We start from the raw sequence: 16,883 nt of genomic DNA on the forward strand, positions 1-16,883 counted from the left end.
CCAACCCTTGCCGGTCGGCCAGAGCTGGATCCTGGGTCCTTCGTGGGGTGCCTCTGATGCTCCGGAGCATAAACCACTGTTCCCGATCGCGGGGAGGCCTGTGGGGACCTGAACGCACAGCTGGCGGGCCATGCAGCCCTGGTGCCTGGAGCAGGGTCATCTGAGACAGAGCCGAAGGGAGTGGGGGGCGGCAGGGTGAGGACCAGTCAGGCTCACCTGAGGCCGCGTCAGGGGGGCTGCCTCCCTGCTGAGTCTGGGCGGGGGTGTGGGGCTATGTGACTCCCATCTGCTCCTGGTGGCCCGGGGCTTGTCCTCCTCTCTCATGCTCTCTGTGCGCCCAAGGTTTTTGTTTTCCAGATCCCTCTGGGTACAGCCAGCTTGTGGACTTCTGCCTGGGTCTGAACATGCATCTACTCTGGCTCCATCCATCTAGCACCTTTAGGCCCGGCCCTGATCTGTCCACTCCAAATAGCAGCTGAGACACCCCGCCCCCCCTCCAGCCCAGCCCAGCCATTGGTTATCCCAGTGTCCCTCCCTGCTGTGATCTTCTGTGCTGTCTAGGTGGGCCAGATCCTCACCTGCTGGGTCACCCCCCCTCCCAGGGGCAGCTCTGCCCAGGAAGTCCCACCCCAGGCCCACAGGAAGGAGTGACAGAGGCACAAAGGTACCAACACCTGTGAGCCGGGGAGGTGGAGGATCACCTCTCTGGCCTGAGAGGCCAGCCCAGGCGTCCTGCACTGCTGCTCCACACTGGAATGGTGACCGCTAGCTCTGTGAGCTTGTGCTGGGGTTCAGAAACATGGGATCAGAGGAGGCTCCCCAAGGCCCCCAGAGAGCCAGCCTGGGTGGGGGAGGAGGGGCTGGCAGTGGCCTGAAGGCCATGTCAGAGCAGGTTCTGGGAGGAGCCACTGCCCCTGGGCGGAAACAACTGGACACCAAGACCACATCACAGGGTGGAAGGGCCAGCTTCCCTGTCCTCTGGCAGGGCCACCGGGCCGCACAGTGCCTGGATGCAGGACCCCAGATCAAGGCCAGGGAACGTCGCCTGGGGCTTTGCCCTCTGGCTAGCCATTCCCCTCTCCTTCCCTGTGGTTGCCATGCTTCCGCTTCTGCTGGGCCCTGCTGAGGTTCCCTGTCCTTCCCGGCTTTCCAACCTAGACCAAGGCACTCAGTGAAGGCAAACAAAACAGACAGGTTGGCTGATGGGGCTGGGGAGGCTGCTTTGAGGGGGCTTCGTCTTGAGAACAGAGAGTCTTGCGCCTCTGCTCTGATGCTGTGCAGCTCTGGGTAGGTTACTCAGCCTCTCTGGGTGCTTGATGTTCAAATGGCAGAAAGAAGTGCCTAGACTTCATCTGTGCTGGTGCTCGGGTCTCTGCTGACATGTGGCCTGCTCTGTGCCACAAATCTGAACGGCAGGAAGTGTCCACTCAGCACATTGGACACCGGAAGGCTGGGATGAAGATGAAGGCCGGTGGGCAGGGGGAGGGGTCAGCTTAGACCCCGCCACGTCAGTACCTGCTTCAACCTGGGGCTCCATAGTCTCCTAGGACACAGCATCGGCCAGCCTCAACTAGTTATTTCCCCAGCGTCCTCGGAGAAGAGACGCTGGACACTGTACAGGGCCAGGGGGCCCGCAGCTCCCTGCTGGCCCGAGGTGGGCGAGGCCCCCTCTCCCCGGGTGGCCGGCTGCGGTCACTTACAGTGGCCGAGGCGCTTGGCGTCATGGCCCGCAGTCGGCGATGACGGGGAGAGAAAATCCAGTACCTCCCATCGGCGAACTGGCGGGTGCGGGCCGGCGGGAGGAAGGAAGAGAGGGTAGACAGGATGAGGGACAGGAACCAGGCAGGAAGAGGTGGAGAGACAGCAGGGCTGGCAGGCGGGGTGGGGGAGACATGCCGGCTGAAGCACGAGAAGGGGGAGGGGGGCGTGTGCAGGGAGCAGGAGGGTCCCACAGACCTGCTAGCCGCTCTGCAGGGACACGGGCACGTCCGGAAAAGACACGGTCCCAGGCCAACCCTACACCAGGCACAGACCAGCAACAGACCAGGCCGATACACACCGGGCCCCCAGGTGCAGGCCGGGGACTGACCCATTTCTGCCCCATCCAGGGCCAGGCCCGGGCTCTGGGGCCCACGGCAGGACTGAGAGAGTGGGGGGGGGATGTTAGTCAGGAAGCAACGCTGGCCTCAGGCTCAGGGCAGAAGCCCAGGCTGACCCCTGGAGCCCCAGGGGACCCCGATGGCTGAGGGGGAGCTCTGGCTGTCCCCAGCTACAATGTAGCCATTTGACATCTGAGTGGGGCTGGCCCCAGGATTCTGGGTTTTTGGGGGGGTGTCACTGGATTGACCATGTGGCAGATGGATGGGGGGTGAGCTCCGGGTGGGGGAAGGAGGGGTGTCCACTGGCACCCAAGGCCAGGCTGACCCAGCCTCCAGCGTTGGCAGCTTGCCCACCCTTGGAGAACGTTCTCATTTCCACACGGCCGAGGGTACCCAGGCCCTTGGCCTGAGCCAGGGTCTCCCCGAGAGAGTGTGAAGTGGGGTGGCGTGGCCGAGGCCAGAGAGGGGGCGTGGGGTAGGAGCTTGGTGGTGAGAGCCACGAGTGTGGAAGGGTACGTGTGCAAGGGGCCATGGCGCCCGTCCGGTGCCCACGCGGCACGTGGGGGCTGTGGGGAGGGGCGTGGGGGGCACATGGACACTGCACACGCCTGGCACTGGGCAACTTACAAAGTAGATGTCGGTGGCGGGCGCGTCCTCCTCGTCGGAGGCCTGGCTGGCGGGCTCCGAAGCCTGGCTGGCCGTGTCCACGTCCACAGTGACGGCAGATGCTCCGGCCGGGGCAGCCTCCACCCTGGGGACACAGGGCAGGCACACTGGGCTCCCGGGAGGTTCCCGACAGCTCCCATCTTCCCAACCTTCTGCCCCGATCCTCCCTGTGCCCCCTCTGTCTCACTGAGACAAACCCCCAGGTGGCTGGGGACGGGCGGTGAGCTTTCTCCCCCTCCCCCTCCCCCCAACTACTCCATGCAGCTGCAAGGACAGTGGACGGCCCCCCAATGCTGCGCCCTGTGGTCTGTGCCGTGGTGCACGGGTTATGACCAAGCCATGGTGGCCTTGGCACAGAACACGTGCAGCAGGAGTGAGCGACCTAGCCCTTTGCCAGAAGAGCCAGCCTTCTGGAGCCTCAGTTTCCTTGTCTGCAAAGTGGGGCAATATAGGATTCCCCCAGGGGGTCAGTCAGCCTGCTTTTACCCTTTCACGGTGTACTCAGGCCAGGGCCCAGCTCAGGCCTCTGAGCCTTCCCTTGTGGATTAGCCCTAGGGACAGAGGGGGGAAACTGAGGCTCAGGAGCGGACAAAGGTGTGTTCTTAAGTAGGGCCAGTGATTAAGTGTAAAGGCATACAGTTTATCTGGTGAATGGTGAGGGCGGGGACTGGCTCCTCTGTTAGGTTTAGAGTTTGTGATATTTTTTTGACAAAAAACTGAATGACAGCCAGATTTAAGCTGGGCGCCGGTGGCTCATGCCTGTAACACTAACAATTCAGGAGGCTGAGATCTGAGATTCAAAGCCAGCCTAGGCAGGAAAGTCCATGAGACTCTTATCTCCAATTACACCAGAAAACTGGAAGTGGTGCTGTGGCGCAAAGTGGGTAGAGCACTAGCCTTGAGTGAAAATGCTCAGGGATACCACCCAGGCCCTGAGTTCAAGCCCCAGGATGGACCAAAAAAAAAAAAAAAAAAAGCCAGATTTAGTAAAAGGTAAGACATGGATAGCAGCAAACCTGCCTGTGTCAAATGAACTCTCCGTGACACTGTGGAGCCAATCAGTGCCAAGAGTGCTTGTTAAACTCTGTGGGACAAACTCAATCACGAGCTGGACATGGTGGCTCATGCCTGTAATCCCAGCTACTCAGAAGGTTGAGATCTGAGGATTGAGGTCTGAAGTCAGGCCTGGCAGGAAAGTCCCTGAGACTCTTATCTCCACTTAACCACCAAAAGGCAGAAAATGGAGGTGTGGCTCCAGTGGTAGAACACTAGCTCAGGGTCTTAGTTCAAGCAAAATACTGTCTGAATAAATAAATTAGGGTTAGGGAAGTGAGGGCTGAGCTCAGTGGTTACGTTGTACACACCTGTGGACATTTCACTGAGACCCCTGTACAACCACTGGATGCTAACAAAAATCTTAAAAAAAAAAAAATCCCCAGGGCTGGGAAGGTGGCTCAGTGGTAGAGCGCTTGCCTTGCATGCCTGAGGTCCTGGGTTCGATTCCTCAGCACCACATAAGCAAAAAGAAAAAAGCCGGAAGTGGCGCTGTGGCTCAAGTGGTAGAGTGCTCGCCTTGAGCTGAAGAGCTGAGGGACAGCAGCCAGGCCCAGAGTTCAGGCCCACAATGGACCAAAAAACAACAAAAATAAATCCCCAAACTCCAACACATGATGTATGTGTGGGGCTCATGCTGTCATCGCAGTACGCAGGAGGTAGAGGCAAGACTGTGAACTCTCACCTAGCCTAGACTCTATAGCAGCAACACCATGTGTGGAAAACCCAGAGGCTGGGGGTGTGGCTCAATGGTGAGCACAAGGCCCTGGGCTCCATTTCCAGGAAAGAGTTTAAAAGGGAAAACTTTTTTTTTTTTTTTTTTGGTTGGTCATGGGGATTGAACTCTGGGCCTGGGCGCTGTCCCTCAGCTCTTCAGCTCAAGGCGAGCGCTCTACTACTTGAGCCACAGCACACTTCTGGTTTTCTGGTGGTTTCACTGGAGATAAGAGTCTCACGGACGTTCCTGCCTGGGTTGGCTTTGAACCATGATCCTCAGATCTCAGCCTCCTGAGTAGCTAGGATGACAGGCGTGAGCCACCAGCACCAGGCTATAAGAAAACTTTTATGAGCTGTGTTCAGTGTTTAAATCCTTAAATAACCCACAGACCAGGGTCTCTTCGGCATGTCTACATAGAGTGGTAGTGCCCAGCGCTGGACACAGGTGGCTTTTCCAGCACCATCCCCCACCACAACCGCGGTAGGGGATGCACGGGGCTGCACTCACCCCGCGTCCTCCTCCTTGGGGACCACAATCTCCACATTGCATGCGAGCTCCACCTGCACAGTGATCTGCTGCAGATCCTCGTCTGCACGCGGCTCCTCCTGGGGCCTGCAGGGGTGCAAGCCGAGAGCCTCAGTTCCCCCTGCCTGGTGCAGGTGCAGCTTAACGCCCCCCCCCAGGCAGCCACCCCCCCCCCCCCCCGGTCCCTCTGGAGCTTCATATTTAGGGGATGGGTGGATGGCAGCCCCACAAGCTCAGGCATCACGTATCTTGCCCTCCCTTCTGGGGTGGGGCTAGAACATTCTAGAAGCTGGGCTGGGATTGCAGCAATCAAGAGCGCAGCTCTGAGGGCTAAGGCCAAGTAGTCAGGGATGAGGGGAGGGGCTGGGACTTACCGGCCATCCTGTCCTGAGGACTGTGTGCGTCGCCTGGAGATGGTAAATGGGGTGGATGTGGTTTTTGGTGTTTTTTTTTTTGGGTCCGGTCATGGGGCCTGAACTCTGGGCCTGGGTGCTGTCCCTCAGCTCTTCAGCTCAAGGCTAGTGCTCTACCACTTGAGCCACAGCGCCACTTCCGGCTTTTTTCTTATGTGGTGTTGAGGAATCGAACCCAGGACCTCAGGCATGCCAGGCAAGCGCTCTACCACTGAGCCACCTTCCCAGCCCCAAATGGGGTGGATGTAAGGCCGGTGTCCTCGTTAGAGCCAGGCGAGGACAGCTGTTGTCTGTGCAGCCAGCCCACTGGCTACAGCTCCCACAGGGCTTCGAAGCCCCGTCCACACAAAGTCCTGCCTATGAAGACTGGAAGCTCCACCCACCTCATGCCCAGCACTGAAGCGCCACCCACTGGATGCCCCGCCCACTCACTGCAGCCACACCTCCCACCAGGCCTTGCAGCTCTGCCCACTAGCTTCCCTGTCACCCACTGCAGCCGCCCCTCCAGCACTCCACCTGCTCTGTGCCCCCTCCCCTGCCTCTTTCCCCACCCACCCACCCCTCCCTGGCTCACCTGTACCGCGGCTGCTCTGATGTCTCAGATGGCGACCGCTCTGGAATGGAGAGGGAGGTGGATGACAGGGTGGTGGCAATGGAGGCGGTGGTGGCTTCCTCAAAAGAAGGCGGGGTGCAGGGCAGGAGGTCTGGCCGGCCTGTGGGTGGAGTGGGCGCGTGGACACTCGGCCCATATGGTGGATCCACCCCCTGATGCACTCCCAACTGTCCCCCTGAACTGGCCACCCAGCACCAGCCTCTGCACACGGCGTTCAAAAGGCAAGTATGACTGCCCTGTGCCAGTGGCTCACACCTGTCATCCTAGCTACTCAGGGGGCTGAGATCTGAGGATCGAGGTTCAAAGCCAGCCCAGGCAGGAAAATCCACGAGACTTATCTCCAACAACCACCAGAAAACCAGAAATCGTGCTCTGGCTCAAGTGGTCGAGCACTTGCCTTGAGCTGAAGAGCTGAGGGACAGCGCCCAGGCCCAGAGTTCAAGCCCCACAACCAACAACAAAAGAAGGCAAATATGATTGAGTTTTCCTGCTTGCTTATAATCTTTTTGTGGCTTCCCACTGCTCTGTCAGACCCCAAACACCTTAAGCTTCTGGGCTGCCCTTCCCCTTCCTGCTCTCATCCCCTTTTCTACCCCCCCTGCCCCCTTTCTGTTTTGGTCGCTTGTGGAGCTTAAACTCTGGGCCTGGCGCTGTCCTTCAGTTCTTCAGCTCAAGGTGTGCACCCTACCACTTGAACCACAGCACCACTTCTGGTTTTCTGGTGGTTATTTGGATATAAGAGTCTCACAGACTTTCCTGCCTGGGCTGGCTTTGAACTGCGATCCTCATATTTCAGCCTCCTGAGTAGCTGGGATTACAGGTGTGAGCCAGCAGTGCCTGGCTCTCCCCTCCCTCATAACAGGCTGGGTCCTGCCCCAGAGCCTTTGCAAGGCTCTGCACGCTACCTGAGATGCCCCAGCCCCCCACTGCATGGAATCCTTCCAGGACAGCAGGCCTAGCCCCACGGAGTGCACCCTCCGTGACATCCTGGCACCCCTCCTGTGACCTGTTGGTTTCTATACTTAGTCCATGGCTCCCGCAATCCCACCCTGGAGGAGCCCATCACCTTCGTCTTCCAGCGTGGGGTAGCTGCGGGCCCCTCGAAGGTCGTACTGGGCCTCCTCCCGCTCGCTGGGGATCTGGCTGGCTGAGAAGGCGGCCGTGGGCCCCAGGGGCTTCACAGCCAGCAAGGCGCCGCGCCCCTTCTTAGAAGGGGAGGACTTGAGGGCTGTGGAGGGAGGCCGTGAGATCGGTGTTCAGAGGTCGTGACCCTCCTTCAGCCTCCCCAAAGCAGGGTCCTACGGGTCCCCCTCTGCCTCTGCACGCAGCTGGGCTGCATCCACGAGGGGGACCAGGGGTGGGGGTGGGCTGTGCTCCTGACTGATTTGTCCCAGATTGGGGAAGAAGGAAAGCCCAGCTCTGCCACGGGCTGCGGGGTGTGTGTGTGTGTTGGGGGAAGGGGGGGGGGGGCCTGGGAGGCTCCGCTCGGGACCTGCCCCCTCGAGGCGTCCCCAGGAACTGCAGGCGCGGCTGGTGCCTGTGACTGACAGCTGCCAGCCCTGCACTGTCCCAGCCCAGGCTCTCTGGGGTCCACTGTCCTCCATCCATCTCAGCTCCACGATGTCCGCCCCCCACCCCCACTACTTTCCTCCTGCTCCTTCCCTCACCCCCAGGCGCTGGGGACTTACAGGAATTCTTCCGAAAGACCGTGTTACTCATGAACTTGAAAAATCGCTCAGCGTAGAAGCTGGGGCGGTGGACGGAGACCGTGTCCTGGAAGAGAGGTGGTGGGTGGGAATGGTGTGTGTGTGTGGAGGGAGCGTGTTGAGCCCAGGCTGGGGGTGTAGGAGGCCCCATTCTGTGTAAATGCTCCCTAGATTTCAGGGGGGTCTCTGGGACCCAAGGAGTAGGGAGTGGGTTCACAGAGCCCTGTGCCCAAGAATGAGGTGGGAGGCTGATTTCCTCCTCCAGATAAAGCCATGTGCACTTTGAACTTTTTGAACTGTGTGAATGGAGTTAGGACTCAGCCAAGCAAATGAGTAAACACACAGGAAACCTGAGAAAGACTCCCAAACCCAGTGGGCCAAGCTTGGTTGTCTGCTTTGTAAATAAAGTTTTATTGGCACATGGCTGCACCCTTTCCTCTCTTTAGCCTCTGCTGCTTTGCCTTGGCTGAGCAGCATCCCTGGCCTCCACCCAGACCAGGAGCTCCCCAGCCCTAAGTGTCCCCCAGAGTGTCCCCCAACATTGTTCAGGGTATGGAGTCTAACAGAGGCAGTCCTTAGAAGTTCAGACATTATCAGGGAAAAACAAGGATGGTGAGGAAAGCATCTGCCTAGCAGAGACTCTACAAGGCTTATGGCCTCCATCAAAACTTGAGCTGGCTGTCCTAAGGCTTTGGACCTGTGTTCGGCCCTCGTAGTCTTTCATTTAAGGAAACTCACATGATGGGTGCAGGTAACTCACACCTATGATCCCAGCTACTCAGGAGGCTTAGATCTGAGAATCACAGTTCCAATCTCATTTCCAATGAACCACTCAAAAGCCAGAAGTAGAAATGTGGCTCAAGTGGTAGAGTACCAGACTTGAGTAAAACTGGGACAGTTCCTAAGCCTTTAGTTCAAGCCCCAGTACCAGCATAGAAAGAAGTAAATAAGGGCTGGGAAGTTGGCTCAGTGGTAGAGCGCTTGCCTTGCATGCATGAGGCCCTGGGTTCGATTCCTCAGCACCATATAAGCAGAAAAAACCAGAAGTGGCGCTGTTGGTCAAGTGGTAGAGTGTTAACCTTGAGCTGAAGAGCTGAGGGACAGCACCCAGGCCCAGCGTTCAGGCCTCATGACCAACAACAACAAAAAAGGAGTAAATAAAAATTAAAAAACAGTAGTCATGTGGGCATACTCATGGGGGTGTGTGGCAAAGGGGGTCAGAGCTGAGAAAGACGGGGACACTGCATATTTCTGGGCAGTTCTGACGTCCTGGCTCAGCTGTCCTAAGGAACGCTCCCTACACAATGTGGGGTCCCCTGCTCCAGGAAGCCAGTGTAGCCTCACCCTGGACTGGACCCCTGTAGGGCCTCCGTGGCTTCCTGGATTTCCCATGCTTCCTTGGCCCGAACAGGCAGACAGGGCTGTCACTGCTGGGCTGGGTAACCCAGGAAGGTGCCATGTCTCTGGGCCCAGCAATCACAAGTGTGGACTGATGGGCAGAACCGTGAAGGAAGGACACTCACCCCGTCGTGGACCAGGGCCTTCCATGTGTGCTCCAGCTTCTTGATGAACCTGTGGAGAGAAGGACCTAGGGGGTCAGCGCACTGGACGCGTGTCACAACCTTGGGCTAGACCCTAGATTAGGAGGTGAGCAGATGGTGGCTTGGAAGGCTTGGGGCCAGACCAGGGCAGGGGGGGTGGGGGGGTGTCGGACTATGTCAGGGGCGGGGCCACATTGAAGTGAGGCCAGGCCAGGAGGGCTGGACCAGGCCAGGAGGGCAGGGCAGGACTACCTTGAAGGGGGGAGGAGGGCAGGGCCACGTTGGGAGGGCGGGGCCACATCAGGGTGAGGAAGAGTGGGGAGCTACCTTGGGAGGGTGGGGCTACGTCAGGGTGGGGGAAGAGGGTGGAGCTACGCTGGGAGGGCGGGGCTATACCAGGATGGGAGGGGTGGGCTACGCTTTGAAGGCGGGGCTGCATCAGGGTGAGAGGGGCGGAGCTATCTTTTGAAGGCGGGGCTATTCAGGGTGGAAGGGGTGGGCTGTTTCAAAGGTGGGACTACGCCAGGGTGGGGCTACGTTGGGAGGGCGGGGCTATGTCAGGGTGGGGAAGAGGGTGGAGCTACGCTGGGAGGGCGGGACTGTCAGGGCAGGAGGGGCGGGGCTATGTTGGGAGGGCGGGGCTACGTCAGGGTGGGGAAGAGGGTGGAGCTACGCTGGGAGGGCGGGACTGTCAGGGCAGGAGGGGCGGGGTTATGTAGGGAGGGCGGGGCTACGTTGGGAGGGCGGGCCAGGCCGGCCACACCTGTAAGACTGCAAGATGTCGATGATGCCGATGTGCAGCAGCAGCCGCTCCCCACGCCCGTTCACGGCGGGGATCCCTCCCATTCTGTGGAGAGAACAGCAGGGCGAGTCAGCAATGGACTGGGCAGGAGGTGGGACGAGCAAAGTCGCAGCAGTCAGGGTCGAGGAGGCTCTGGGGCCAACACTCCACCTGCTCCCAAGGTGTCAGGTGGAGTGGGTTCCAGGCACCGGGAACCTCGGTCTCCGGGCGGGCGGGCGGGCGAGGGAGCGAGCGACTGTTTCTCAGGCTTTGCTGCGGCTCAGCTGGAGACTAGAGGAGGCTGGTGAGGGTCCTGGCTGTAAGACTTGGGGGCGCACACCTGCTCACCATGCTGTAGACGTGCATGCACCCAGAGCTACTCACGCATGCAATGCTTCCACGCCTGTACACGCATGCACACGCTTCCATGCTCGCACACATGCACACATGCGGCCATGCCTGCACACACACACACACACTTCCATACTTGCACACACGAACACACATCTATGCCTGCACACATGCATATACCTCCGTATCTGCACACCCATGCATTATTTGCACACACCTCCACAGCTATCTATATATTATATACACACACATACTCAACACCTGGCATGTGTCAATGGATATTCATGCATACACAGCTTCCATGGCTGCACACAGGGGCTTACACACCGTTGCACATACACATGCACTTACACACCTATGTAGCTGCATGCATGCACATCCTCATTCCCACACACACATCCATGCCCCCACAGGCACACTTATGCATGCATACAGTTCCATGCCCACTCACATGTGCATGCACATGCATGCGCACACACACGCACACCCCTTCCTGCATGGCCAGGAAGGTGTCGTGGGGTCTCAGGGGCATCTGGGGCATGAACTATGTTACTCAGTACAATGTGCGCATGCACCCCAGCCTAGCATGTTTAGTGACACTCGATGATGCAGCAGCAGTCCCAAGGCCACTTCAGTCCTGAGCCAGGGACCCGCCATGCCCGGCAGGCTGGGCTCTCTACACACCAGGCTCCCTGTGCTCACCTGCACCCGGCTGGGCCCGCACAGACCTAGCACATGCCAGGACAGTCTGGGACAGGTGTGTTGCGCTGGCATCTGCACGAGCCATCCCTCACCCCGCTTGAGGACATGGCTGGCTCCTCCTCTGTCCTCTGCTGACTGGTGGCCTACAAGCCAGTATCTAGTTCTATGGGGCCGGACTGTGTTTCCAATCTCTGTACTGTCACAACTACCCCCACTTATAGTTAGAGACTTGAGGGGGTGCCACCCTCCTCCAGGGCCAGGGCACATGTTGAGTAGGGCAAGAAAGCAGGCAGAGCTGGGAAGGTGGCTCAGTGGCAGAGTGCTTGCCTTGCATGCCTGAGGTCCTGGGTTCGATTCCTCAGCACCACATAAGCAGAAAAAAACAGAAGTGGCGCTGTGGCTCAAGTGGTAGAGCGCTTGCCTTGAGCTGAAGAGCTGAGGGACAGTGCCCAGACCCAGAGTTCAGGCCCCACGACCAACAACAACAAAAAAGCTGGGCGCCACGAGCTCACGCCTGTAATCCTAGCTACTCAGGAGGCTGAGATCAGAGGATCGCAGTTCACAGCCAGCCCCGGCAGAAACGCTGAGAGACTCTTATTATCAATAAACCACTCAGTAAAACCAGACGTGGTGCTGTGGCTCAAGTGGTAGAGTGCTCGCCTTGAGCTGAAGAGCTGAGGGACAGCACCTAGGTCCAGAGTTCTAGCACCATGACAGACAAAAAATAAATAAACAAATAAAAGAAGAAGCAATCAGGCAGAGGCTCGGGCTGGTCACTGGCCTGGCAAAGTGCAAACTGACCAGGGCACTCATCCATCAGTTCCCTAGGGGACGTTCTATAGGGTCTGGGGACATGTGGCTGTCACACTGAGGGGTCTCCTGACATGGAGTGGGGGGAGGTTCGGGATTACCCCCCCCCCCAGTGTGCATGGTGCCAAAGTGACCCCAGGTGACCCCAGAAGGATATATGGATACCAAGGCAGCTGCTCCGTGTCCTGGTGGCCATCGATTTCCCAGGGCCCATTCCTCCCTGCTGCCACCCCATGGACCCTCACAGCCCTGCCTTGGCAGGAAGGACTCCATCCACACACCCATGAACCCCCGAGACCGCACTACGCGGGCCTGAAATGGTATGGCTCATGGTCGCCGTGCCACGGCCTGGGAGGCCGATGCTCTGGGTCACGAGTGAGGACTCAGGGTGTGGAGGGGCCCTGGACCAGGCATGGCTGCCAGCTTCCTCTCCTAACTCAGGGATGAGCTGGCGCCCCGGGGGAGGGCAGGGTGGGAGGTGGGTGGCTCTGGAGGGACCCCGGTCTCCCCCCACCCCACCTACGTGTCATCCGTCTCGATGGCTTCCCCTCGGGCAGCCCCGCCCTGGATGGACTCCATGGCGGTGGAGTAGAGCGCCTTCTGGCCTACGGGCCGCTTCTCATCCGAGGTGCTCTGGGCGCCCTCCGCTTGCCGCTCTCGCTCTTGCTGGTCAATGTTGTGGACGCCAAGCAACAGGCTGTAGTCCATGATCTTGAAGCTTTCCAGCACCTGGCGGGGGAGACCCCAGATCACGACGTGCTGCGTGTCACATCTGAGGGACCCCCAGGCCCCCCCTCCCCGCAGCCACAGGGGTCCTGTCACCATCCCAAGGGACCAGAGGGTCCGCAGTTACAGCAGGCGCCAAAAACTGGGGCCAGTCCTCCACAGGCTATATTCCAGGAAGACCAGGACTGTGGCCACCCAGGCTCAGGGATGAGGAGGGCAGGTCACCCCTGGCATGGCTGGGGGTTTTCTGGGGATACCTGTCAAGTTCTGGAAAGCACAGGAGATTGCAGACACAGGTTCTGCTCCTGATTGGCTAGGGAAGAAGGTGGGGGCCATCTTATTGCTTTGGGGCTTTGCTAACGCACTCACTCGGCCCTCAGGCCCGCACAGGCAGTGGACGCTCAGAAGCAGGACCAGGCCTGGCGTCTCTGCCTCCATTTTGGGCCGGGTCTGCCTCCTTTCCTAGCTTAAACGCTGGCTCAAGATTCTTGCTGAGCTTCACGGAGCTATGTCTCCCTCCACAAGTCATTCCAGGAACTATGGGTCTGATGGACAAATGTCTCTGTGCAGAGTCAACCTCCTCATCTCTGCTAACACCTTAGGGCTCAGATCGTCCAGTGAGGCAGACTTCTTGCCTTAAAGCCCAAGTCACATGAAATGCTCAAGATGCCTGTGCATGTTCTCAAGTCTGAGTTCCATCTCGCACTTGCTAGGCAGCCGCTCCACCTCTTGAGACAAGCTCTCAACTTCAGCTTTAGTTACTTGTGGTTACTTTTCAGGCAGGGTCTAACGCTGCCACACTGAGACCCTTCTATCTACGCCTTCCAGTGTAGCTGGAATGACAGGTGCACTCCACCATGCCCAGTGTGTTGGAACGGAGGGAGATGGGGTGTCTCCCTGTTTCCAGGCTGCCGCTAAGTCTCCATCCTCCCTACGTCAGCCTCTCGAGTAGCCAGGTATGAGCCACAGGGCTTGGTTCTCCCCTGCCCACAGCCCCACTTTCTTTTTCAATACTGGAGTTTGAACTTGGGCCTTGTGCTGGCTGAGCCATGTCCCAGGCTGTTTTCTGTGTTGTTTCGGGATGAATGCCTAGATCTGGGCTGTTGAGACTCCCTGAAGTGCAGGTCCCACCTCTAGCCTAGAGCATCATGGCTGAGGAAGAACTGGGGGTGCAGTGTGTGGGCTGGCTGAGATTGCATGGCCACCAGGCGCTGGAATATAGAATTACTCCCCTTACAAGAGAACAGGCTCTGGGAGTGGGGGCCATGGAGCACATGGGTGGAGGGCGTGGCTTGATGGGCGGAGCTTGACTGTGGGCATGATGCTGAGGGATTAGTGGGCATGGCTTGGTCTGACCACGGGTGGGGCTTGGTGGGCAGGTGTGACTCGTGCTGGGCATGATCAAGGCTGACCATGGGCGGGGCCTGGCGGTGGGCGGGGCCTCACCAAGCAGTCTCGCTGCAGGGTCTTGACCAGGGCGCTGAAGGTGTCAGCGTCCAGCAACAGCCCCTCAGGCATGTCCTGCATGAAGTCCAGGTCCTTGTAGGTGGGCATGCTCTTCTCCTTCTCCTTCTTGCTGGCCCGCCGCTTGTACGTGGAGCCCTTGAGGTCGAACTTGAGGTGCATCTTGACCACGCGTGGCAGCACGTTGTTCATGACCACCACTCGGATGTTCTTGCCACCTGACTGCACGCAGTACAGCCCGTAGAACTTGGGCAGCAGCGTGCGTGGGTTCTGGTTCAGGTTCTGTCAGCCGGGGGAGGAGGATGGGGGAAGGGGGAGAAGGGAGAGAGAGACATCAGAAGGAGGGGTGAATCCATCCTGCCCCACCCCGGCACCCCAGATTTCTTTCAGAGAGCCGGTTCTGGTCTACCGGGCTTGTCCCACAGAGCCAAAATACCACCACTGGCCATGTGCACGGGTAGCTCAGACAGACATGGCCCACAATTTCTGGGACACTAGAGAGACGGGGGCATCAGGTAGGCCTGGCCACAGGCCACCGCCCCTTCCGGAGGTGGCTACCTAGGGCCAGGGGGGCCCTGTTTGCATGAGCCAGGCAGGCAGTCGGGGGCCAGAGCCTCACTGCCTCCCCCACGCCTCCCCCACAGGGACCCCTTCGGCGACCCCCGGCCCCCCCACGCACCATGTAGTAGCCGGGCAGTAGCTTCTGCAGGAACTCGGCCTCCTTGTGCATGACCGTCTTGATGATGAACTCGTCGTCGCTGGTGACGTAGAACAGCGAGCCGCTGGCACCCGGATTGGACAGTTCAATCAGTGGCTCATTGCACAGAGAGTACTGGAAGGCAGGGGCGGGGTGGTGAGAGGCCCAGAAATAGAGGCCAAGTAAGGGAGGAGCAGGAACTTGACCCAGATCACATAGGGAGGACCTGGGTGCTGACTGCTGGGTGCATTCCCCAGGGGGCCTTCTCTCTCTACCAGTAACCGACACCTGGTGACTTTCAGAGAGCTCTTCTGCCCTCTCTCCTTCCCATCTACTTCCCACCTGAAACCTTGACGTGACAGCTGGAGCCCCAGGAGCCATGCTGGGCCACGAGGGGACTTTCAGGATAGAGGTTATCTACCAATGACAGCGGAGAGAGGAGGGCTGCGTGTCTAACGTGCACAGCTTCTCCATGGACCCCCAGCCCTGGCCCTCACTCCCCGTGTCTCTTCCCCGCTTTCTCTCTACTGACATGTGGGTGTCACTCTGTCTTCCTCACAGGCCGGGGGTGGGTGGTGGTGGCTGAGGAGGCACGTCCAAGCTGTAGTCATTGCCAGGCCTGGCCATATGTCTGTCCTTTCTCCGCCCACAGCCACGAGCCACAAATATCCACAGGAGACAGAAGCCCATGCCCAGCTCCGGCCCTCCCCTCCCAAATCGTGGCTCGCAGAAAGGAAGACCTGGGACCCATTTTTCTACTGCTCTAAGCGAGACCACCTCAGCAATCACGTGACTTGGCTTCTACCTCAAACCCCGGGTGCGCCTTAGCCCCTCTCACTGCCCGGTGGCCTTCGCAGGAACGCTGGAGAGACTCGAGACACTGGAACTGGGAGACAGAGCCTGGAGCAGCAGCACCCTCAGGAGGGGTAATGCACAAAAGCTCATGTGTGGAAGGCTTGGCTCCTCCCCAGGTGGCACCTTTTAAGAGGTAGAGCCAGTTGGGGGCCGGTGGCTCAGACCTGCAATCCTAGCTACTCAGGAGGCTGAGATCTGAGGATCGCAGTTCAAGGCCAGCCCAGGCAGGAAAGCCCATGAGACTCTTATTTCCAATTAATCACCAGAAACCCGAAGTGGTGCTGTGGCTCAAGCAGTAGAGCACTTGCTGTGAGCTGAAGAGCTGAGGGACAGCGTCCAGGCCCAGAGTTTAAGCCCCACCGACAAAAAAAAAAAAAAGAGTGAGGTCCTGAGTTCTAACCCTAGTACTGCAAAAAACAAACAAAAAAGCCAAACCAAAAACCAAATATGAAACAGGAGTGAATCCGAACTATATTCCCATGTGGAAATATCACAATGACAATGAAATCCCTCGGTGAAGCTAAGGCCATGGGGGACATACATTTACCCAGCTTCTCTTGCAGCTAGGTTTGCTCATGTGACTGTACTCAGCCAATGAGCTTAGAGAGGTACAGAAACTGTGTGATTTCCTGGTTGTGGCGTCCCTTCCCCTCTTTCTCTTGCTCCCTGCCTTTAAATCCCAGCCCTCCATGGTGAGTTCACACCTGGTGCTGTTCTCAGTCACTCATAGGGTGACAGCTTACCAAGTAATCATCTGGCCGGATCCCAAAGAGCTCCCGGAAGTAGCGGAAAGCGACAGGGGCATAAGTCTTGAACCGGAAGTCCTGGAAGTGGTGGGCAGGGGTGAGGTTGCTGCCTTCACTGCGGAGGAGGACGCAGGGGGGGATGTCTGTGAGGAGCAGTGGGTTTTAGGGGCACCTCTCCCCATATGTCCCAATACCCAGCCACACAAAGGCACTGTGGCCGGCCCTGGGCTCTATCCCAGTGACCACTCTGTCCTGTCTCTTATTAGCAGTGGAGCCCACCACACATGGCCCAGAGTGAGATGTCCGCTCCCACTGCTCTTGCAGCTAGGCATGGTCATGCAACTCCACTCAGCCAATGACGTGCAGGCAGACTGGAAATGATGCATATTATTTCCTGGTTATGCCTTTTTACCCTGT

General features: G+C 58.6%; 1 protein-coding gene across 4 annotated transcripts in view; it reads right to left on the bottom strand.

Annotated features, from left to right (window-relative positions):
- The window catches only part of Pip5k1c (phosphatidylinositol-4-phosphate 5-kinase type 1 gamma), a 42,622-nt gene that overhangs the window by 3,706 nt on the left and 22,033 nt on the right, over positions 1-16,883 (bottom strand). For 2 of the 4 annotated variants that reach the window (XM_042693555.1, XM_042693554.1), the window contains exons 5-16: positions 16,464-16,581; positions 14,848-15,000; positions 14,151-14,450; positions 12,502-12,707; positions 10,098-10,181; positions 9,317-9,365; positions 7,776-7,860; positions 7,154-7,315; positions 6,049-6,187; positions 5,436-5,468; positions 5,044-5,148; positions 2,727-2,850 (exon numbers count right to left, since the gene is read on the bottom strand). In XM_042693555.1, coding sequence (XP_042549489.1) covers positions 2,727-2,850; positions 5,044-5,148; positions 5,436-5,468; positions 6,049-6,187; positions 7,154-7,315; positions 7,776-7,860; positions 9,317-9,365; positions 10,098-10,181; positions 12,502-12,707; positions 14,151-14,450; positions 14,848-15,000; positions 16,464-16,581 — 1,558 coding nt within the window. Of the gene's footprint in view, positions 1-1,700; positions 1,779-2,726; positions 2,851-5,043; positions 5,149-5,435; positions 5,469-6,048; positions 6,188-7,153; positions 7,316-7,775; positions 7,861-9,316; positions 9,366-10,097; positions 10,182-12,501; positions 12,708-14,150; positions 14,451-14,847; positions 15,001-16,463; positions 16,582-16,883 lie in introns of all 4 variants that reach the window. The other 2 variants (XM_042693552.1, XM_042693553.1) reach the window with 2 other exon arrangements.

Source organism: Dipodomys spectabilis, unplaced genomic scaffold, assembly GCF_019054845.1.
Source record: "Dipodomys spectabilis isolate Male_0828 unplaced genomic scaffold, ASM1905484v1 ptg000173l, whole genome shotgun sequence".
Taxonomy (NCBI): Eukaryota; Metazoa; Chordata; class Mammalia; order Rodentia; family Heteromyidae; genus Dipodomys; species Dipodomys spectabilis.